The sequence below is a fragment of the Cervus elaphus genome, chromosome 27, assembly GCF_910594005.1.
Source record: "Cervus elaphus chromosome 27, mCerEla1.1, whole genome shotgun sequence".
NCBI classification, from domain to species: Eukaryota; Metazoa; Chordata; class Mammalia; order Artiodactyla; family Cervidae; genus Cervus; species Cervus elaphus.
Genome location: NC_057841.1, coordinates 13,140,574 through 13,165,780, shown reverse-complemented (window position 1 = coordinate 13,165,780; position 25,207 = coordinate 13,140,574). Strand labels below are relative to the sequence as shown.

The following is a 25,207-nucleotide window of genomic DNA, read 5'->3' as shown; positions in this document are numbered from 1 at the left end:
AAAAATGATTCTTGGCATTATCAGTTTAGATGCATCAAGGAGAAGCTTTTTAGTTTTTGAATATGTGGTCATTCTGGAGTTTAAGTTACCAAAAAAAGTTGATCATAACATTGTAAAACTAATTAGAAATGGGTTCCCTGCTGTAAAAATGCCTTCTGTTTTGTTGCTTGGATTCTCAAATTTCTCTATTTGTAGGCAAGGTATTTTCTTATGAGATATATGATAAATATCATCTGGTTACTGTCTGGTGATGAAAATTACCTGGTGTGTATGATACACAGGTGGTAGCCAGGGAACCATCAAGTTGGGAAAAGAAACTTTTTCTTTCAGTTGTTTAAATTTTATTCTGGATCTTCACAGTCAATGTTATCAGTTGTATTATGGTGTTCAGGGCTCGCCTTGGATACAATATTTCTTTTGAAAATGAATTTTCTTTTTATTTTGTGATCTTTTAAATGTTGCACCAATTATGCTTCATGCATCGTTACATCTTCATTTGGTTAATGTAATGTCTAGTTCATTTCCAATAAATACATTGCTGCCTGTTAAAAAGTCTCTGTAACATTTAAACATTTTTGTTTTCATTCCCTAATATGCACAGATTGCCTGAGGGACTATGTTTGAAAAGTGTGAGCAGAGTGGTGGGGTGTGTGTGTCTGTGTCTGTGTGTGTGTCTGTGTGAGAGAGAGAAAGAGATTAAGATGCTTAATGAGAGTATCTAATTTCCTGGCTGTTCAGTTCAGTTCAGTCACTCATTCGTGTCCGACTTTTTGTGACCCCATGGATCGCAACACGCCAGGCCTCCCTGTCCATCACCAATTCCCAGAGTTTACTCAAACTCATGCCCATCGAGTCGGTGATGCCATCCAGCCATCTCATCCTCTGTTGTCCCCTTCTCCTCCTGTCCCCGATCCCTCCCAGCATCAGGGTCTTTTCCAATGAGTCAATTCTTGAGTCAGGTGGCCAAAGAACTGGAGTTTCAGCTTCAGCATCAATCCTTCCAATGAACACCCAGGACTGATCTCCTTTAGGATGGACTGGTTGGATCTCCTTGCAGTCCCAGGGACTCTCAAGAGTCTTCTCCAACACCACAGTTCAAAAGCATCAATTCTTCGGTGCTCAGCTTTCCTCACAGTCCAACTCTCACATCCATACATGACCACTGGAAAAACCATAGCCTTGACTAGATGGACCTTTGTTGGCAAAGGAATATCTCTGCTTTTTAACATGCTGTCTAGGTTGGTCATAACACATGGGGAAAACAAGGCTGGGAATGAGGGAGTCCCCTTACCCACAGCTGAAGCTCCTTTTCGCAGAGCAAAGCCATGTCTTAGTCTCACCCTCCCACTGCTCCATCACTCTAAACAAAGAACCTCCGCCAATAGAATTTTTGCCCATTAGGGGACATTTGGCAATGTCTGGAAACATTCTTGGTCATCACAGTTTGGATGTTCTGTTGGTAACTAATAGCCAGAAGCCGGGGATGCTGCTAAACACCCTACAGTGCATAAGACAGCTCCACATAACAGTTATTTGGTCCAAATGTCCAGACAGTGCTGAGTTTGAGAAATCCTTCCAAAATGTGAAGTACATCACACCGAGATTAATTAAGAGGTTACAAATTGACTTCTACTATGAGCTTGATCAAAATCCAATGACTAAATGTTTAATCCTAATCATGTAAAATATATCTGATGATTTAAAAGGAAAGTATTGTCTCTGGAACATTGTCTCATAAGTAAGTATTCTCAAGGACTGTTCAAAGTCTCACAGAGATGAATTTATTATAATTTCACAAAGTCTCACAGAGATGAATTTATTATAATTTCACAAAGTCTCACTGAGAAGTTTACCACATGGTTAATACAAGCCCAAGTAATATATCTAATAGTTTTCATTAGGCCTATGAGTTGGGCACCAGAGCAAGATCATGACCATGAAGCTCCCATGCAGAGAAGCAACGAAATAAATGGTATCATCAAACTGATTGTGCTTATATCTGCTTCTTGTTCCTATTTAGAATATAAAAAATTGCTTCAGAATATTGTGAAGACATTGGAATTAAGTCAACAGACTACTTTAAAGAAATAATTAACAAGGGGGATAGTTAGGGAGTTTGGGAAGGACATGTACACACTGCTATATTTAAAATGAATCACCACCAACAACTGTATAGCCCGTGGAACTCTGCTCAATGTTATGTGCCAGCCTGGCTGGGAGGGGAGTTTGGGGCAGAATGGACACATATATACATATGGCTGAGTCCCTTCCCTGGTCTCCTAAAACTATCACAACATTGTTTGTTAATCAGCTATACCCCAACAGAAAATAAAAAGTTTAAAAAATAATTAGCACTAACGATAGCTTTAATTATTTAATGTTGGGTCTGTTTTAAGCACTTTATATACAGTGTCCTTTTTTTGCAAGGAAGCCAATTTTGGTTTTGATTGAAATGCACTAGGTGATTTGAAATCAGATTAGAAACGTGTATGCACAAAATCATGGAGCACACTGTCACTCTACAAATACATCCTCCATCAATCAAGAGACAGGCGGGGAAGCCACATCTTTTATTAAACTAACTTGTGCCTACCCACGTCTGTCAGTCACATAAATCTGCATGTCAATGTGTGAGACTCACTGCTGTTAGAGAAAGTATTACTTCTCTCTCATTATTTTAGAAATGGAAATTACTGTCTCGCAGTATCCAGAATTTCTTTACAAGCACAACGTACAATTTGTAATACAAAGCCAGCTCCATTTGTATTTTTTCAATTGAGGGAAAAGTTAAGGCGAAAGATGTAATAAGAGTAAATCAGACCCTGATAGAACATATTTTAAAAAGAAGAGGCCCTGGTATCAGACAGACCTCAAAGTCACATCTCTGGGAATGTCAGTCCCTTCATTCATAAAACATTACTGAGGAAATTATATGTTGCTTTAGGATAACCTACAACTACTGTTAATGATATTAAAATCATAACAATTAAAAGTTAACAAAACAGCTGAATCCGAGGTCCACAGGAAAATCTTTTCCAATTGTCATACTTTGTCAATATTTCTGTTTTTCTTACTTGGTCAGTGAGAGGCATACATGTGTAATGTTTGGCACTATTCTTTCAATTATAAAAACAAAAAAAAATTAGGAAAAAATTTTAAATCACCAAACACTAGTTCAGTGTTTTAGAGTATATCTTTCTAATTCATTTTCTCTACAAGTTGCCCCATCTTGAGATACCCTCATTAATTTTGTTTTCTTCATTGCCTTTATAGATCATCCATACATTTATTCACCTATCCATTTATACCTTCGTTCATTTACTCATTGACTTATTTTCCTATTTGCAAAAGATTGGAAGACAAACAGCATTGTATCCTTAAGAAATTTACAAGACTTCTTTGGTGATCCAGTGGTTAAGAATCCACCCACCAACACAGGGGTCATGGGTTCGAGCCCTGGTCGGGGAGGATCCCACACGCCCTGGGGAAGCTAAGACGGTGCCCCACAGCTCTTGAGCCCACGTTCTAGAGCTCCTTCTCTGCCACAAGAGCAGCCGCCACGATGAGGAGCCTGCCCGCGGCCGCTGGAGTAGATCTTATTCACCGCAACAGGAGAAAGCCCGCGCGCATCAACGAAGACCCAGCACAGCCGAAATAAACAAACTGCTTTAAAACATAAAGAAAAAATAATGTTTTTTAAAAAGACATGCACGGTTCGCTGAGGAAACACATTTGTAAATAAGTCACGAACGCCACCTTTGGCCGTAGTGTCAACTCTTTCCATGGGAATCAGGAAAGGCCTCGCAGCTACGGTGAGAAGCGGCTGTAAAAGCGGATAAAGGTCACTGCGGGGGTTTTCAGTTTCACGGTTTCTTCAGCCTTCCTCTGCTGCGTGATAAGGATCCCCAGGAAAGTCTGTTCTGATGAGGACTTATTCCCCTTGGTTCCTGCAGTTAGATGCCGTTACAGCTCTTTATTGGCCTGCAGCTCCCACGCTCATAAAGAAGGCCGGATGCCAGTGGGTTACACAGATGACTTCTCCTCCCATCCCCAAAGTCGACAGGAGCCAACCGCGGGCCCAGCTCCTCCTGCCCTTCCCACTGTGACTTCCATCTCAGTCCTGACCCCGTGACCTTACAATCGGTTAAAGAACGCTTCTCCGGGCTTCCCTGGTGGCCCAGTGGTAAAGAATCCCACTGCCGATGCAGGAGACACAGGTACGATCCCTGATCCAGGAGCTTCGGAGCAGCTAAGCCTGAGCGCCACAACTGCCCAGCCTGTGCTCTGGAGACCGGAGCCGCAACCACGGAGCCCTGTGCCCGAGAGCCCCTGGTCCACAGCCAGAAGGCCAGCCCCGGGAAGCCCCTGCTCCCCGAAACCAGAGAGAGCCCTGTGCCGCAGTGAAGGCCCAGCGCAGCTAAAATTAAATAAATAAGTAGGGAAAAAAGAGAAGACTGCTTCTCCACTTGGAGCCTCCTGTCCTTGTTCAGGGAAGGAAGAAGAGGAAAGAATGAAGAGGCAGCCCCATCAGCAAGACAAAGCTTCCCAAGAATGTTCATCAGACTCACTCGCATCTCACTTGTAAAACCGTACAGTGAGGCCAAGTGTGTTCTTACTGGGAGTCTTGGTAACATAAGGTGTTTTTCTGTTCTGCTGTTTTAAGCTGACCACACTGTTGCCCCAGACAGAAATAAAAATTCTTTTCGTAGGGAGGAAGTAGAGAAATAATACTGGTGAGCAAATATCAGAATTCACGGGGAAGACCTAACATATAAAGTGAAACTGGAATAAGCACAAAAATCAGCTTTCACTGATGTGTGCTGAGTGCCTTAAGCTATTGGCCAGCAAATGATGAAAACTCCAAGGCTGAATTTTCTCCTCTTTTTAAATTAGGTGCCTCTTTCTTTTTATGGGATATGGAATGTTAACATAATGGGGTGTGTGTGTGTGTGTGTGTGTGTGTGTGTGTGTGTGTGTGTGAGATAAGTCATAGTGGTACTGCAGTCTCTGAACTAAGACGGAGGTGAGGGATAACCTCGTTTCTACGACGCTAAAAGGTACCATGCTATCAGTCAACAAAGCATTTGTGAGGCAGGTTTGGCCATAAGGACAAAGCAGGACACCTTCTCCACTTTCTGACCCCAAGGAAAGTAAAGCTGTATGGAACAAAAGAGCCTTCACTTAACAGTTCCAACTGAGACAGTGCCCTCCATACACAGATTTTACTGGCTTAGTTTACAAATTTGCCAGTAAAAAAACTGATGTGTTAAAACGTAAATCTGATTGGTGTGAATTCAGAAGAGCTGGGGGCAATGAAGTGGAGATAGACAAATAGACATTCTTTTAGGATTTGCTATGAAAGTGTGTCGTTATATTCAAAGGGTGAAGAGGAGCGAGGACTTAGGAATAATAAAATTGTTTCTAGCTCAAGAGACTGGATGGTGGCATACAAGACTAAATATTAATCAAGAAAAGTTGCATTCTGGCAAATGTATTTTGAAGAAGGGATTTGATAAGACAGTTAGAAGTCATTAGAAATTTCAAGTAGCAGGAGTATTAGAAATAAGCAACTGTAACTCTTACTAAGGGTTTCCCAGGTGGCGTTCGTGGTAAAGAACCCACCTGCCAATTCAGGAGATATAAAAGATGTGGGTTTGATCCATGGGTCAGGAAGATCCCCTGGAAGAGGGCATGGCAACCCTCTCCAGCATTCTTGCCTGGAGAATCCCATGGACAGAGGAGCCTGATGGGCTACAGCCCACTGGGTCGCAAAGAGTCAAACATGACCGAAGCGACGTAACACACACAACATGAACTCTTACTAAAGATGTAGAGGAACAAGCTTGGAGGCAGAGAAATCATTTAGGAAGACACTGCAGTGATCCAGACAGGTTATGATGGTTGCCTGAATCAGGATTGTTGCAGGGGGAAGAGAGAGGACTGGGCAGATTACTGAAGTAAAATCAAAAGCAAGTGATGCTGCATTGAATACAGATAGAAGCCAAGGATGATGTCCAGAAGATTTTTTTTTTTTTTTTTTTTAGCAAAGTGTAAGACAGGTTGGCATTACTGAGGCAAACAATGCAGCTAGTCCATGGAAAGATGATGATTTCAGTTTTAAATACCTTGAGGCGATATTGTCATCTTTTCTAGTAGCAGAGTATAGTGTGTTGATACATATGAGTGTTGGAGACTCAGAAGAGGATTGGATCCAAATGTAAATATTTGAAAATCAGTTGGAAGGAAAGGTGATCATTGAAACCATTAGAATGGGTGATATTATCCAGAGAGGTAATAGATTTACATGAAGCACACTGAAAGATGTAAGGACGAGGGGGAAAAGGGACACCCCCAGAGAGAGGGGAGAGAAAAGCGAGTGGTCAAAAGGGAGACCAGGAGGATGTGGTGCTGAGATCCGAGAAGTCTTCACGTCGGTGCTGTGGTGAACAATATCAAAGGCTACACAGATGCCAAGTAGCATGGAGGCTGAGAGGAGTCTATGAAATTAAAACAAAAAATAGTGCCTTTGTTTGAATGCGTGTGCCTGTGTGTGTGGAGGGGCAAGTAGGTGTTTTCAGAGACAGTCACTTTGGTGAGCAAAAGGGAGTAGCGGGCAGATTAAGTGGACTTCTTGTCTGGAAAGAGGTCTTTCAGTCATCTTACCCTGAAACAGAAGAGAACGCTAACTATAAGGGAACATGACCCACCTGAAAGCAAGATCCATTGGCAAGCCTGACACTCACCGAAGAACTGACGGTGTTTAATATCTCGTGGGGAAAACCAAGAGGAAAGGAGAGTTCAGTGAGAGAAGGGTATCATAACTGAGCACATCTTCTGAAAAGACAGGACGAAAGGAAACCTCAGAGGGTTAGTTCCCTTTCTGTGGGGGAGCGGTCACCCCTCCATTGTGTCAGGAAGAATGAAAGGTTGCTCTTCACTGGAAAACAGATGACGGATCTGTTATACGGCTGGGACTTCCCCGATGGCTCAGCAGGTGAAGAAGCTGCCTGCAATCCAGGAGACACACTAGCCGCAAGTTTGATCCCTGAGTCGGGAAGATCCCCTGCAGAAGAAAATGGCAACCCAGTCCAGTATTCTGGCCTGGGAAATCCCATGGACAGAGGAGCCTGGCGGGCCACAGTCCCTGGGGTTGCAAAAAGTTAGACATGACTGAGCAGCTAAGCAGGTGATACAGCCAAGAATATTCCTCTGGATTAAAAAGGGAAGAAGAACAAAATCATTTGAAAACATTAACTCCCTAACTTTCAAATGCTGTTTTCATGCTATTTATTAATATAAGAGTACAGTGACTGTGTTTCTTCTGCCCTCTCCTCTGAAAAAAACTTTGGACGTTCTATGCTGTTAATTCAACTAGAGAAACTTTTTTTTTTCGTGGTCTGCCATCACCCATTCATCAGAACACTTCCTGACAGCTGCATCATGTTGCTGGAAGGTCATTCCATTTGTTTTTTTTTTTCCCCCAGGGCAAGGGTCAGAGAGCTCTCTTTGGGGGGCCAGGAGACTGCAGCTTACAGTTCTTGCCTACACGACTGAAATCAAAGGTTCTGACATACAGCTGTATCTTGATTTCTATACCCAAATAGTTTATTACATATTCTTTTTTCTTTTGAGGCACAGTCTAATAAAGATCAGATTGAACCAATGATGCTTCCTATTGTTCCTGTCATCTGCATTATAATCTTTCTTTAAATCTTTTGCAGATAGATTCTTTTTGCTTTGCCAATTTTTCTGTTACTGCTGCAAGTTATGCAAATTGCTATTAAACATTAAACACACTGGTGGATGATGAAGGGGTGAGTGTTTCTCCCTTTATTATACACAGTAAAATTTCAAATAGGTTGTGTATAAGCATTGGATTACGGTGCTGAGTTAGGGAACAATAAAACGATTTCCTTTTGGATCGCTCATTTGTGATCCACGGAGGGTGTTGTGGTATTGGTTTTGATAAAACTTCACAACCAATGAGAATCTTCTTCGAGTTAGTGCGGAGTGGCCTTAATGCTGGAAATAATCCTGTTGGCCTAGACCCCAGAGCTATACAGATGAGAAAAGGATGCAGGGAATTCTCCTGTTTACACATGTGTCTGTAACACTGAGCCGCCGGAGCAGCCCAGCCAGCCCAGAGGGTAAGATGCTTAATAACCTTGTGGCTTTTTATTTAATTTTTATATTTTCCTGCTGGGGCAGAACCTGTGTTGTTCTCAGAGCAAAGAAAAAGACAGTTGCTTATAAGATTCAAAACAAAACTACCGTAGGTCTGGGAAACAGAGGGAATGGACGTTTCTTCTTAAAGTAGATGTGATTTCTTCCCTCCCTCTTATATTTCCCACACTGGTATTATTTCTCCTGGGAGCTTGTGATACATTTCGTTTTGTAAAAAAAAAAAAAAAAGAATAACTGTACACTAACAAATCTCAGGTAAGATTTTTCAACTCTAAATTTAGACAGTAAGATAATATGTTGATAATAAGACCTTGTCTTGTAGTTCCAAATGAATATGAGTTAGCCAATGTGTTTGAAGTAGTTTATATTCTTAGAGTAAAAATAAAGTAGAATTGCTATGCAAATCCTCCTACGCATGCCTCATGCATTTAGAATTATTTTCATTTTGCTGGTCCTTGTGCTGAATTCCTGTCACTCTTAGCAGAAAAGTATACTTTAAACTTAGCACTAATATTGATTTCTCTATGTAAGTTACCTGGGTAGTGTGGAGGAGAAGAGACATAAAATAATACAATCCTGTATAAAATAAAAGGAAATGGATATTTAGAGAAAGTCATTACAGAACTGAAGAAAATATAGCCTCTGGGAAGTATTTGCTTATGTTTTCTGCAAAGATAAATTATGAAATGAAGGTTGAGTGGGCAAAGCTGTTAAATAGAAATAAAAAGGAGATATTCTTTTAAAAAATATAAATGTGTAACACAGCTTTGAAATGCACAGTGATGTTTCTTGATATTCTTGCTTAGAGAAGAACTAGTTTTCCTATTTTCTACAATCATCTGAATACATTTTTGCTAATATTTTTGTGGGATAGAGTATTGTTACAACTTTTGATTAAATATTTTGTTGTTAATCATTTTATTGTCAAATATCCTCACATATAAATTAGTTTCTAATTCTGACTTTTCTCCATAGTTTTACAGAAGCATTAGATTAGAAAGGAATCTTGAAAAACTAGTGATGCAACAGTTGTATAAGTTTTGTTTAATTTTTCAATATTGATTTAAAATATCAATGTGTATTTGAGTATTTGGAAAAATGTTTTATATGAATTGCATTCCCCCCCAAAACTTTAAAAAGTAGTTTCCTTGGAGATAACATCATTCAGTGGGGTCTCTTTTGAGGCTTTCATGTGTTTTCATTGGATTCAGTATTTGCTTGACAAGGGGACATAGCTCATGGTGCTTCACTATGGGTGTAGCCTTGAAATTTATGAGGGTTTCATCTAGTTATTAGAGCTATACTCATAATGGCAGTAATTCTTTACAACTGAAAATGATCTCAGGCCACTTCTATTTGGAGAAACATCATCTCTCCTCTACTTGTATTACAAGATCAGTTGAATTCTGCCATAAAGCCAAAACCTTCTGAATCCCCTCTTTTAGCAAGATTTTAGAGACACCTTGAAAGAAAAGTCTGGATGCCTGAGCTGAGGTTTAAAAAATCAGTGGAATTTCCACAGTGATAAGAGAATAGACTATGTAGGATTTTAATACCTTTAAACCATGGAATTTTTGCACCTTGTTTTGTCTCCCTGGATATGTTCCAGTGTCTCCTAGTTTATAGTCTATGGGAACTTGAATAGAATTTGTATCCTAGTGTTTTGTGAAAATTGTATAAACCTTAATTACATTGAATTGGTTCAGAGTACTTTTCAGGTCTACTGTATCCTTCTATTTTTCTGTCTACTTTTCTTTCTGTTAATTTTTGAGCATTTGATGCTGAAACTCCAATTAAAAATCTTATCTACTTAAACAACTTATTGTAATATATAGTGGAACTACATGTAACTTTGTTCTGTATTTTCCAAGTCTCCTGTAAATCTGCTATCACACTTTCATAATCTAAAAAAGAAAAAAATCAGTGGAACTGGAATAGTTGCTAAAAACCCAAAAGACTCTCCTACGATGTAGAAGTGGTTGGAGCAAAGGGTTTTGAGGCAAAAATTAATATAGAGCCAGGTAGGCTAGGGACGAGTAACCCATCTCACTGGAGCAGAAAAAAAATACACCTCTTGAGTAGTAGACATTGTGCTCAATAGAAGCAGCAGGACAGAGCTATGGAGCATCTTACAACTCACACATTAATTTTGTCCTTATATATTGTACAGAGATGGCCATTACAAATTTCTGAAGATGCAAATTTCTTCTACTCATCCTCTTCTTCCTTCTTCATCATCTTATTCTTCTTAACCATCAGCTTCTTCTTCATCGTTGGAATACTTTCAACATATAAGTATGCTTCTGTGTGCAAGGTAATTACATACATATCTGCAATTTTGACAGCTATGCAATCAAATGAGCTTCATTTTACACAGTATCTTCATGTTATACATGAAGGAATCTGATGTTCAAAAATGTTAGATGATTTCTTTAAAGCCACAGATATAGTAAGTGAAGCAGGATTCCAAACAATGTCTTTCTGGCTCCAGAGCCCTTCCACTCTGCTGCATTGGTATTTTAGGAATGTGAATCTGGCAGGAGTTAGCGAGATGGTTGGGAGTAGGCTTTGGGGTAAGTGAACCCCGAGAGCGGGTGGTGAGACCACAGGCAGATCAATTCCAGCAACTGTAGACCAAGCCAATCAGAGCCCCCTCAGGTGACCCGCTCTTGCCTTTGGAATAGAAAGAAGAAAATAAGCAGTCTTTACATTTAAGTTGGCTGTTCTTGTATTCAGCTCTTTTGATTTTCTCTGTTATTTTCTTGAATGTTGTATTCATACTCAAAGAAGATATATTTTGATTTCTCAAAGGAAATTTCATCTCTGATTTTCATCTAATATTACTTATTCACAAATGAAATAAATGAAGTGACTGGAAATGAAATGACATTGGGAACACACTGCCATTCCTGTTTTTTTTTTCTTGATGAGTGCTATGAATGAATGCCTAGGGACCACATCTTCCTAAAATTATGGAGACACAATTATTACTAAAGAAAATTATCCTATAAGTCTTATTTCAGTGGGTGAAGAGCATATATAAAATTCATGCTGCTAATAGATTATGTTGAGAACAGTGTATAGGTAGTAAAAAGAATAGAACTTATTAACAACACTTTCCCCTTTAAGTAGCCAAACCTTAAATGTATTATTTTGCTTTTCCTCTAAAGAGCATAGAACTAGTCTCTTCAATAGCATTTATTTTTTTCTTTTCTATTCTTTGGTATTTTTAATGAAATAAAATTATAAAAGTTCCTTATGTTATAATAATGAGTTTTGAATATATATCTATAATTTCTATGACATCATTTTAGAAATGTACTATTTTAGAAACTTGCTATCACTTAAGTAGGCTTTATTGAAGTAATATCTTTTGCCAAGCATCCAGAGAGAGAAAGATAGTTGAAATGTAAAGATTCATCCTTTTAAACTTTTCATTGTTAAAATAATTTGTCATTTCAAATGCTTTGGTCACTGGCTTTATGATATTATAATTATTTAATTTAATTAAGTAACTAGATCTAGGCTGACTTCCAAGACTATTTCCCAAAGAGGGGATTTTGTATAGCCCCCTCCTTTGTGGCCTCACTGATTATATATGGTCATCTGTGATCAAATGTAAATTGAGAATTTGGTTATTAAAAAAAAAAAATTAAATAGGTATTTTATTGGAGAAAATCAGACCATCAAAGAGAAGATGGGTTGGGCTCATGGCCATTTCACTGAAATCATAGCTTTGCAGAGGATTATTCATCTTTCTGTATGTGTAAATATTACCTGGGTGATTTATAGTCAATGGCATTTGCCAAGAATTGCTGTTAGGTGTAACAAAGATATAAAGATATTTGAAATTAAAATTCTGATAGAAGCATTTTTTTGGTATGTGAAGACAGAGATATCCTTAGTATTGGGTAGGAAAAATATGCTCATTGCAGAACTTACAAATGGTATTTTATCCCAATGCTTGCTTTTAATTTGTAGAATTAAAGTTTCAAAAAAAACCCAGAAGTGAGTCTTTCAGCCACTGACTCATGAACATATGTTTCTAAGATGCAGGAACCATTTAGAAATGTAACAGGAGGTAAAGTGACAATATTTCAATGAAGAGGAGCCTGAAACAACTTTAGTTTTTATGGAAATAGTTCTGAGGGTTTTTCACAGAGTCTTTCATTTCCTCCCTTAGTGAATTTAGGATTATGAAGGCATTATGTCAAAAGTTGAATTTATGACGGCTGCCAAAGATCTAATGGCCTTATTATTCAGTGTATATTCATAGATTGCTTTCTTCTGTTTGCTCATCATCTGAACGAGGTAAAAACATAACTCACATATTGTAAGTGCTCAGGGGATAGTAACCCTTTGTAACAAAGACGGGGGTTGGGGTTTTACATAGTTCTGGAAGATTCTGTTTGTAAGCTTTTCCTAGGTAGAAGCTCGAGTAATTGCAGGCGTTGTGCAAAGATTCAGGTGTGCTTCATTCCATCTTTTTTTTTTTTTTTTAATTTTTAAAAAACTTTATTTATTTTTGGCTGCACTGGGTCTTCATAGACTTTCTCTAGTTGCGGCAGGCGGCGGCTGCTGTCTAGCTGCAGTGTGTGGGCCCCTCGTTGCAGGACACAGCTCTAGCGAGTTGGCTCAGTAGACGTGGCGCATGCGCTCAGTTGCTCTGTGGGGTCTTCCCCCGACCAGGGGCGAAGTGTCTCCTGCATTGCAAGATAGACTCTTAGCCACTGGACCACCCTTCATTTTATCCTTAGTTCAGGATCTCCCGGAGGTTAACCTAACAGCAGAACTGAGTCGGGCCCAAACCAGACAGCGTAGAGCTGCTCTCACCTCATTCTCAGATGCTGCCCGGGCTTCTCTGTTCTTTTTACAACAACAAAGACTAAGTCATAAAACTGACGATTGTGAGGACTGAAAACACCGATTGTGGCCACTATGACTTAATAAATGGATCTAAGGATGCTGACATTGTATGAATCTACTTACCGGCTTCTGAACCTTGGATCAAAGTGAAAGTGAAGTTACTTAGTCATGTCCGACTCTTTGTGACGCCATGGACTGTAGCCCTCCAGGCTCCTCTCTTCATGAGATTTTCCAGGCAAGAATACTGGAGTGGGTTGCCATTTCCTTTTCCAGGGGATCTTCCCAACCCAGGGATCAAACCCAGGTCTCCTGCATTGCAGGCAGACTTTACCGTCTGAGCCACAAGGGAAGCTTGGATGTGGGACTACAATAAATTTGACCTATTAGCACAGCTTGATGGGAAAGACTCCAGTATTCAGGGAGCCATAAGCAGGACCACTCTCTTACATGTGCAGTGTGAAAAAAAGAGGAATCAGAGATGATCTCTTGGCTTGATCCAAGAAGGTGGAATAATAAAATGTTTGTTGACGGAGGGAGGCCAGGAGGAAGAGTAGTTTAGATTAGAGGGTGGTGTTTAAGAATTTGTTTTTGGATGCGTGAAATTTGAGATGCCAATTAAATATTGAAATGCTGATGTTGTCAGCTGGATACATGAATCAAGAGCTAAAAGAAGATCTCAGGATGGAGAAATAATCATGGTACACATCAGGAAGTAGGTGGATTTGAAGGCAAAGGACTGGATGCATTCAGCTTCCCACTGGGGAAGAGGAAAGCGTTCGAAGGCTCAACACTAGAGCACTTGCACCTCAGGGGTCTGCGATGGGACAGACTCACTAAAGTGGAATAAGAAGCAGCAATCAGCAAGGTGGGGCTTCCCAGGTGACTCAATGGTAATGAATCTACCTGCCAATGCAGGGGAGTGGGTTCGATCCCTGGGTCGGGAAGGTCCCCTGGAGGAGGAAATGACAACCCACTCCAGTATTCTTGCCTGAAAAACCCCATGGTCAGAGGAGCTTTGTGGGCTATAGTCCACGGGGCCACTGAGTTAGGCATGACTGAGCACATAACATCAGTAAGGTAGAAAACCATGAGAAACGGGTTTTCTAGAAGCCAAGGAAATGAGTGATCTGGAAAGTTGGAATGGCCAGTTATACAAATGCTACTAATTGGTCAAGTAAGATAGGAATTTCAAACCTGGAATTAAATGTTAATTAGATTTAGCAATGTGGAAGTCATTGTCTTTGTAGAGATCGAGGCTTGCATATTGTTGAAGCTAAAGCTCCAAATTTGACCACCTGATGCGAAGAACTGACTTTTGGAAAAGACCCTGATGGAAGATGGAAGGCAGGAGGTGAAGGGGACGACAGAGGATGAGATGGTTTGATGGCATCACTGACTCGATGGACATGAGTTTGAGCAAGCTCCGGGAGCTGGTGATGGACAGGGAGGCCTGGTGTGCTGTCCATGGGGTCACAAAGAGTCAACATGAATGAGCGACTGAACAACAACAGGCTTTAGTTCTTTCATCTGTATTCCCACTATTGATAGAGTGCAGTTTCTAAGCATATATTTGTAAATACCATTGTTATTAATCACGTCAACTTGAAGTATAGGTTGAAAACCTCTGTAAGATAGAAAAATATTGCCAAAAGGCACAGAAAGTATTTTTTTTTAATTTAAAGAAAAATTGTAATTTTCTACTCCTGTACAATTCTGTATGGAAAAGAAACCCCTTAGTTTTTTTTTTTTTAGATATTTTAGAGTAGAACTGTCTAATTGGAATATCATTCAAGCAACATATATAATTTAAAGTTACATTAAAAAGTCAGAAAATAAACATGGAAGTAATTTAATAGTATAGTTTACTTAACTCAATGAAAGTGAATTTGTTAGTTGTTTAGTCGTGTCCAACTCTTTGAGACTGCATGGACTTCAGACTACCAGGCTACTCTGTCTGTGGAATTCTACAGACATGAACACTGGAGTGGATAGCGATTTCCTTCTTGAGGGGATCTTCCAGACTCAGGGATCAAACCTGTATTTCTGACATCATGGACAGAGCCACCAGGAAAGCCCCAATTTGCTAAATGTGGAAAATTCTGTAACTCATATGTTAAAATATTATTCTAAAATATAATCAATATAAATTTTTGAACGAGATATTTTACATTTTAATTTTCTATGCTGTGCCTAATTTACACACACAGTTCAGATGAGCCTCATTTCAAGGGTTCATCAGCTCTGTCTGGCCAATGACTGCCATGTTGGACAGTGCAGACCCCAAAGTATAAACAAAGTGTTCCCATAGCAACCATAGGTCATATTTAGGCATTATATTTATGTCTGTATTGTAAATAAATGAAGATGTGTCTTTGGGTGACCTTCTTAAGGACCAGGTTTACCTTAGGTTTTCTGATTCTGAACCCAGTATTCTCTGGGTTTCACTATACCATTCTGATGTTGTTCCATAGCTATATTTTTGTGATGCTGAGAAGTATGTGACATATGGTGACCTGTGGAAATCACTGGTGCCAGTATGTTCTTTCCTTGCCACAATTTAAGAAAACCTAATTGATGTGAAGAGCAGGAAATGATAAAAATGATGAAACACAGTTTCTAGGAATCCACACATTTCTTAGCTTTTTTTCCCCTTCTTTTTATTAAATTAAGCAAAAGATAAAAATCTGGGATAGCAGAGAGGGAAAAAAGTAAATATAGAGTTTTTGAGGAAGATTTAAAATTGTGGCATCATCAGGATTACCTGGGAAAGAGTTGAAGAAAAAAATTTTATATGATTGAAATGTAAATATAAACAAAGCAAGTTTAAAAAAAAGTCTGAGTTTAATCTGGTTTCAGCTCTTTGCAGTTTTCCTTGTATGTGTCTTACGTTTTCTATTTTAGAAATAGAAGATCTGGCTGGAATGCCAGATCTTTTGAGAAATATAAACACTGGCTATTAACTTCCTGTTATTTTGACATTTTAAATCTAATTCCTTACTTGTCTTTACTAAGGAAATAAGAGAACTAAGCATACAATAAAATAAACACATGAAAACTGATTCTGGATCAATTAGCAATTGTGCTAAGATCTGTTTCATGGTTAAATTGTTTCTTTCTTTAGTGTTATCTGTTTTTATGCCAAAGGGCCAAAAAAAAAAAAAAGAATTATCAGCCCTTAGAAAGAGAATTGGAGAAGTTGAGAGACTCTATGTCTAAACAAATCACTAATACATTTTGGCTAAAATGGAGAAAGTGTAGCCAGGGAAGAAGTTACACAATCTCAGAGAGTAACTGATCTTCAAATAAAAATCTAATATTTATATCTTTAAATTGTTCATGTCTTTTCTTTCTTAAGATTACACGCGTGCATCCTCACTTATATCCCACTTTTTGGGACCCTATGGGCTGTATCCTGCCAGGGTCCTCTGTCCATGGGATTCTCCAGGCAATAATACTGGAGTGGGTTGCCATTTCCTCCTCCAGAAGATCTTCCCAACCCAGAGAGCAAATTCACATCTCTTGCTTCTCCTACCTTGCAGGTGATTTCTTTATCACTGAACCACTGCGTAAGCCCATCTTAAGATTATAGAACCTTACAAATGAAATGTTCTCAGTGAAATCAAGATTTTGGATATATTATTATAAGAGTAGCTTAAGTATTATACAACCACCATACCTGTTTTTTGAGGCTAAGGTTTTTTTCCCCCCAGTGATATATCTGAAAACTGATTACTTGTTTTATACTAATTAAAATTTAAAGAATTAGAACAAAATGTATGACTGATAATATTTTTATCTTAGTAGAGTCCATAGATCTATAGGCTATAAATCTAGTGACAGTGACTAGGATAAGAAGTCAACATTTTTTCTAAACATCAACATCTTATTAGCCGCTGTTCTGATAATTTGTGATGAAATATATGCCTATATTAATATATCTCAGTTTGTTACATAAGAATGTTCAGTTTTGAGCAATTTCATTGCTCTGTTGCTTTTTCTATATTATTTCAGGGGCTTCCCTTGTAGCTCAGTCAGTAGAGAGCCTGCCTGCAATGCAGAAGACCCTGATTTGATGCCTGGGTCAGGAAGATCCCCTGGAGAAGGAAATGGCAACCCACTCCAGTATCCTTGCCTGGAGAATCCCATGGAGAGAGTAGCCTTGCAGGCTATAGTCCATGAGGTCGCAAGAGTTGGACATGACTCAGTGACTAAATCACATATTATTTCAATTCTGTTTTTCTTAGAGTTAAAATACTCCTTAGCAAGAAAAAACAATTGGTTTAACATCCTTAATACCATAAATAAATATAGTACTATAAATGCATAGTTTTAATTATATATAAGATCAATTTTGCATGTTCCTTTTATATTTTTTTCCATTCATGTCATAAGAGGTATAATATACTCTCTGCAGTTTATAATACTCCTATTCAGAACCTTGTGATTTCAAACCAAATTAACCATGCATTTTAAGAAAACAACATAATTGTGAAAGTAGAGAGGTCCATGTTCACTAATAATTTTATTTTCTCAGCGTCTTCTGTAATCTTATTTGCACGGGCATACAATTCAAGGACTACATCTGAGTTGTAGTAATTTGGAGCCGTCAAAGCCTTCACTGAACTCCTGCAGTTCTGCACTTTGAACATATTGCCATGGGTGGGTGGAGGCAGCTGGTTTCCTGTTTAAAATATTTTTGAGAACTTTTGAAAGTTCAGTTCATTCTCAGCCCAAAGTTTCTTCATTTTCCATCAAGAAAGAAGAACTGAACACGTGTAAATATTTATATTTGGAAGATTAATCAGGGATATGTGATTAAACTCCAAGAATTGGGTTAGCCTGTGTTATAGTTTATGCAATTCTATTATTTCCAGTTCTTTCAACATGTTTAAAGTAATTAGTTTTGTTTGGTTCAGGACCTACATTTTGTTATATTTAAAAAAGTGGAAGCATCTAGATCATTTGCTACAAGTAAATCTTTGGAGACAAAAATTTAATATACTTGAATTTGACTTGAATTTCCATGAACATATTTCATGTGTAATCAGAATGTAAGCTCCATGAGGATGGACATTTAAATCTATTTATTTACTGATACATCTTCAACCCCTGGAACAGTATGCCTGGCACCTGATCGAAATTCAGTAACTATTAGGTAAATGGATGGGCTTCCCTTGTGGCTCAGTCAGTAAAGAATCTGCCTGCAATGCAAAAGACCTGGGTTTGATCCCTGGATTGGGAAGATCCTCTGGAGAAGGAAATGACTACCCACTCCAGTATTCTTGCCTGGAGAATCCCAAGGACAGAGGAACCTGGCAAGCTATATAGTCCATGGCATCACAAAGAGTCAGAAATTACTGAGCAACTAACACTTCACTTAGGTGAGTGAATGTCTGAATATTCAAGGCTCAAAAGCTAAAAAATTACCTTGTTCTACTTTAGCAGCATGCATAAATGAGTAGACATTATTACATAAGCGTGTGTATGTTTTTAGCAAAACGATCCTCAAAGTGTATTGTTTCACATCCATTTACTGGTTTGTGTGTCTCATTTTGCCTTTGTTTCATATAAGTTGCAGAAATAATTTTAAAGCCATTAACTGAATGAAAAAAAAGTAAAGACAACTGGAAATAAATACGGTACTTTAGAAATCTTAAAATTACTATCATTAAATTAATTAAACAAGGAGGTCTTTAGATGAAGGGGTTCAAATGCCGTGGTGGCCTGTGGACGCAAAACAAAATCCAAGCCCATTAATACCTCAAGGTCACTGAATTGAAACATAAGGACAACTAATCACAAACAGGCAACTTGGGGTAAATTACAGCTAATCAATCATTTCCTTATTTTGCTTCCACTTTTTCTTTGTAAAAGCCTCTTCTCAGCCTCCATCTGTGAAATCTTCTGGTTTTGTACTACCTGGCTGGAATTAAATTTCCAGCTCAAATTTTTTGGCTCAGATAAAGTCTTAACATTTCTAATATGCCTCAGTTTATATTTTAACACTATCTATGTACCACTGCTTGTTTTTAATTATGTGTATTTTAGATTGTGTAGTTATTTTCCGGTTACATTTAGAGCTGTTGGGAGAGTGTTCATTTTGGAACAGGGTGTGTCATGCTGAAAAAATACAAAAACAAAACCCTAATAGGACCAAAACTTAGAAAAGTAGTGAGCAGCGTCTTTCAAAGGAATTAGATTCTACCTACCTGTTTTTTTAACCAAAGAAATTATTTGAAAACTTCAGTGAAGAGCTTTGGTAATGAACAGGCCTTTGCATCAGCGTACTCAGCAGGTGGTGAAGCCCTGCTCCGAGGTGGTTAGGCATCACATATGGCTTCTATCTGATTAAAATGAAAATGGGACAACAAAATTTCCCAGAGTTTTTTGCTTTTTTCAGTTCTACCATGTCATTAGAAAGAAAATTGAGGCAGAATTTACTCTTAATCTGCTTTAATAACCGAGAAAATAAAATCTCTAGTGTGACTGTGTTTTGTTATTATTCAGTTACTAAGTCACGTCCAACTTTTCGCGACCCCATGGACCACAGCCCATCTGTCCTTCAGTATCTCCCGGAGTTTGCTCAGACTCGTGGTCACCGAGTCTGTGATGCCATCCAAACCTCTCATCCTCTGTCGCCCTTTCTCCTCCTGCCCTCAATCTCTCCCAGGCGTGTTTTAGTTCTGCAATATTTTGGGGTGCTTACTGAGTGCAGGTTACTCTCTAGGTGTGTATAAATTTAGCAATTTTTAGAGAGACTCTTTTGAAGAATTTTCTTCATTAGGAGGACTAAATGTATAGAGCCCCATGGAAAGGTTCAGGAGAACAGTTTTCTTTCTGTGTTGATATGATGCAGACTTTAAGAAAGGGGGAGTTTTGAAAGGAATAGCCAAGGTGATCAAGTGATTGAAAGGTACAAGGCTTTTGGGAGAGATGACAGGCGAAGACAGTGGGTTTCATGGAGCATGGACAGCCATCTGACTCTTACAGGTAGAGAGAGAAGCTGAATCAGATAATGAATGTGTGGATCTGGAAGAGACAAATATTAGACTGAGTTTGGCTTTAAAGAACTGAGCATATTCATGTAAATAGATAAATGATTTAGTCACCAAATGTAGGTACCTTTTAAGTTTTCCACAATGGAAATAAATTTAAGATTCTCCTACTGACCCCAAATGAAAGTAAAACTCTCATGAGGTATAGGCAAAAATATACTATTAGATTTTCATCATCACATGATGAGTCCTTAATCTCTTATTCTTAAACACTCTAGTGTAGAAACTAAAGAAGATTGCAAAAGCTTAAGTCATGGTTGGGATTTATAGAAAGGAAAAGAGGCTTTCCATATTTCCAATAGGAAGTTTCAGTATTTTAATGGGAAAATATAGTTTCATTTAAAATAAATTCAAAATCCACATTACATTAACATGTCAAATAGTCTTTGTTCTACTTTATGAAAAGTATTATATTTTAAAATGTGTGTTGTGACAAAAATTTAAATGCTAACCAAAGCATTTATTTCAGAAAAATGTTTCCTTTTAAGTTCACTGAGCTTTATATTCATTTAGAAATGATGACTATATCTGATCACTGGACTATAGATGTTATAAAATATTAGAAAATAACTTTCATGTGGTGGTGAAGTTAAAATAATAGAAGAGTTTTTAAAGAACATATGAATTTGAATAGTCTTGTCTATATGTTAGCATTACATACTGAAAGGTCGGGGCATGCCCCGGGAAAGTGCCGCAAGGCAAATTCCAGAGGCTGGCTAAACTTCTGGGGACCGACCCCCTGCAGCCTGGTCCAATCAGGTACCAACACAGAGCCCTCGGACACTGACCGCCGCTGTAGCCCGCGCTTTCTTCCTTATATGAAAAGACCTGGCTTGGACGCCCAGCCCAGACTATAAAACCCCTCCCCACCCCTCACACCTCGCAGACTCCCTTTGTCTCCTCACTCACCCGCCCCCCGGGAGTTCTGCCGGAGAGCGACGCTTAATAAAGGCCTTTACCACCGGTCCTTAGAGGCGGCTTTTTTCCTCCCGCGGCGTTTTTCTAACACATACGTGTAAAATCTGTTACGTCTTTCAGATTATGAGTGTTAACTGAGTAGATTAATGTTTTGAATAAATTTGTCCCAGGTGGTGCCAGTGGTAAAGAGCCTGCCTGTCAATGCAGGAAACAAAAGAGACATAGTTTCCATCCCTGAGTTGGGAAGATCCCCTGGAGGGGGAAATGGCAACCCACTCCAGTATTCTTGCCTGGAGAATCCTATGGACAGAGGAGCCTGGTGGGCTACAGTCCATGGAGTGACAAAGAGTCAGACATGACAGAAGTAACTTAGTACTTAGCACAAAATACAAAAAGGAATAATATTAAAGCTAATCAATCATCAGGCTTTTTCTGCTTTTGTTTGCTACAGAATATTTGGGGAAATGCATAAAAGCAAAAAATAAAGCAAAAATTATGCATAATCTGTGCATAACTTTCTATTTGGAAATTATGAAATATGCATATTTTAGTTCAAACTAGAACTGCATTTCTCATACAAGAAATATTCCTTCTGAAGAATTAATATATAGGAATTGAGCATTGACACCAGAGGAATTTATTTTAATAATCCAAGACTAAAAGCTTGGCTAGAATGAGAAGTGATATCAAGCAAAGGAAACGTGGAAATTCTGAAAAGGAGAGGAATAGAAAGGAGACCAGCAGGTAAGACAGGTGCAGCTGTACAAAGGACTTTGAACTTAATCCTAAGGATACTGTAAGTCCCCTACATATGAGCCTTCGGATGCAAGCGTGTGTTCGTATGTCCAGTCACTTCCCATGTGAGTGAAGTTGCAGCTTGCCCTCTGTGTCCTATTGCTGACGTTCCTTCAGCTCTGTCATCTCCAACCTCCTCTTTTTCCTGCAGTCAGTAACTCTTCTTACTTGTTCACCCAATGCCAGCCCCTGTATACCAGCTGTTGTTTCTATTGTTATAGCCATGCTTTCCGGGAAACAAAGTCACTCAGAAGGACAATGCAGATAGTGGAGTGCAGTTTATTACACCGGCGGGCCCAAGGCAGAGTCTCCTCTTAGCCAAGGACCCCAACCAGCGTTTGTGAAAATCTTTTATACCCTGCGTACGTGTCCAGACCCACCAGCCCAAATCCCTTGAGGCTTACAAAGGAAGGGTAAATACAATCACAATAACCCCATCATTCACGTGTTATGTGTTCAAACAGTTAATAATCAATAAGCCCGCGGTTATATTCCAACCAGTTAATAACCGATAAGCCTGTGGTTACATTCTGATAGATACTGTCCGGAGGCAGGGGTGATTAGTGTCTGTTTTCTCTTAACCTGGATATGATCTTCAAGATTCCCCTGCCCAGAGGGGGGTCTTATCCTTCCATTGTCATTCCCACAGGTGCTAAGCACAGAGTTCAGAGTCCATTGGAGAGGCGGCCTAGCACGATCAGCATGGACAGGCCTGAGATGGAGTCCAGGCCCTATGAATTTCTTCTTCACTATTATGGTACTTTTCAAGTACCATAGTATGGTACTTATTCTCCTGTGAGAATAAATGTGTTATCTTTGTTTTTGTGTGTGTTTCTTTTGTATCATTTGTGGAACAAGCATTATAAATGTATTACAGTACAGTACTACATAGCCCTTTATGTTAGTTGGGTACCTAGGCTAACTTTGTTGGACTTATAAACAAATTGGACTTTCAAACAAATGCACTCTCAGAACAGAACTCATTCATATGTAAGGGGTCTTACTGTAATGGGAAAGCACTCACATAACACTGTAGATCAATTATACTTCAATAAAAAATAATGGGAAAGCAATTAAAGATTTTCTGCAAAGGTGAAATAATCAAATGAAAAATATAAAAATATCTCTCTGGGTATTGAGTGGTGAACAGTGGTGAAAGGGAAACAGTCACAGGTCTATTTCAGTAACCTAAGGGTGAGATGACTGTACTTGGATCAAGGGGGCTGAGATGGAGAAAAGTGAACATCGAGGTAAAACTTCTTTGAGAGTAAAATAAACAGGATATGGTAATTGAGTACAGGGGATGATGAACAATTAGTAAGGAAGTCTAAATTTTTGGTTTGCAAACTGAAGGGGTATTAGTGACGTTAACTAATAGAAAAAAATGGAGGAAAGCCAGAGTTAATCTTCTACAGAATAAGAAATATAGAGTGTGCTCTAACCTCCCTGAAACAGCAAAATTCACACTTTCCATTTCCACATAAATACACAAGAAATGCCCTTTTCATTTCCAACAAGCCTGAGGATTCTAGATTACTGAAATAAGATTTGTTGTGGCACAATGGACATACATAAACATAATCACATGTGTATGCATTTTGGCAGTTGTAAACTCATTTCTAAGAGAATGAAAAGAGTAGCATTAGTCCCTTTTGGGATAATTGGATGAATATGTTCTATGTTCTAGTCACTATAAGGACAAGAATAAATAAGATGCAAACTCACAGGCAGTGGTAGAAACAGATGTATTAAAATTATTCTTTGGTATCATAAATTCAGAATAAAGCAGTTAACCAGGGTGTGGGGCCACCGATAAAGGAAGAACAGCCTGGCAATGAAATATAGTGTAGATCATTGTTCTCTCATTATATTAGCCAGCCTTCACCACCATTACACACACAGTCACAAAGGAACTCTATGTTTATTGTTAACTTTTTCACCCACATTTTTTAAAGGCACAAGACGTGTCTATCTAGACTGCGTACCTTATAGAGTACAAGTGTAAACTGATTGTTGATGACAGGATTAGGGTAGCCTTGCCTCTGTTTATACACTCTCTAAGAAACATGAATCTTATCTGGGCAGAACCAAGGAAAAATCAGTTTGAGTTACTTACTTCAATTTATCATTTCATTGTTCCCATAGCTTCCAGTAATTCAGAAGTGGGGTTGTTTACATTCTTATATCTTATTCTTTGTTTCATCTTTAAGTGCTTTGCTTTCTCAATTTTAATAGTCTCATTTCCCCTGATTTCATTTTACCAGATATTTTATTGCCCAAAGGAGGGATAGAAAATAGATTGTTCAAAAAACTGATTCTCAGGATAATATCCTCTAGCTTCAACTGAAGTTTTGGTACTAAGTGATTAGAAACGTGTGAACATTGGTTCTATATCATGCATCTTCATTTCAGTCACAAATTCATGACATACAGAAAAGAAATTTTATTTAGTAAAAAGAATCATAAAATAATAGCTACCATTTATTGAATGTCTACATCGTGCCTAGATCTTTACATATATGAGAGTGTTGCATTCTCACAGAAAACTGATAAGGTATTCTTCAGGTTTAGAGCTAAAACTGAATCTGAGAAAAGTTAACTAACTTCTCCAAAATTTTAACACCCAGTCAGAAGTTAAATCAAGTCCTTAAATCACTACCTTTCCACCTGTTTCTTTCTCACTTTTTAAAAAGAAAGAAAATGTTTTTGTATTCATGTTAACTTCTGTTATGATTAACAAGAAGTGCTTGACTCCTCTCTTGTTTCCCCTGTGGCAGAAAACAAAAATAGACAAAAAAAAACTGTGCATTGTATTCAAGCCAGCACAGTTCCCAAGGTAATCAGAACACTTACTCCTTTGCCGTTTAGGAAAAAAAATGAGTTTTTAAAAATTGTTATCTTGAATTTATTTTACTAGTAGGGACAATCTGTTACTACAAAATGTTACATGTGTTTTTCTATTTTCTATTTCCATTTATTATTACTTTTATGAAATGCTTATTATGTTTGAGAATTCTTTTGACTTGTAATAGTACAGATAATCTCAAAGTAGAAAAGTATATGAGTTAGTTCTCTAGATTTTATTCAACAGAGATCCGGGAGACCAGAGACTCTGAGATTAGATTTTTTTATGCTGTTAAAGATTACTAGAAATTTAAAAGTAGATCTGGCCATTGTAAACATGATGAACAAACGGAAATTGACATCTGAATTTAGTCTTCTTCCAAAATATCAGTTACTTTCTTTTTCACATTTTCCATTTTGATTTTAGCATTTGAATAGCAAAATAATTATCTGGATTCTGTTTTTATGTTTCCCAAATGTTTGAGAAAGGAAGTGAGTTCCAAGAAGATGGAGGAAGTGCTTGAGTCTGCTTTTTCTTCTTTTTC

General features: G+C 38.4%; 1 protein-coding gene across 3 annotated transcripts in view; it reads left to right on the top strand.

The window, feature by feature from the left end:
* Positions 1–8,047: 8,047 nt before the first annotated feature.
* The window catches only part of CCDC102B (coiled-coil domain containing 102B), a 266,641-nt gene continuing 249,481 nt past the window's right edge, over positions 8,048–25,207 (top strand). For 2 of the 3 annotated variants that reach the window (XM_043889290.1, XM_043889289.1), the window contains exons 1-2: positions 8,062–8,147; positions 10,355–10,498. In XM_043889290.1, the coding sequence (XP_043745225.1) occupies positions 10,482–10,498 (17 nt within the window). In that variant the 5' untranslated portion in view covers positions 8,062–8,147; positions 10,355–10,481. Of the gene's footprint in view, positions 8,148–10,354; positions 10,499–25,207 lie in introns of all 3 variants that reach the window. The other variant, XM_043889288.1, reaches the window with a different exon arrangement.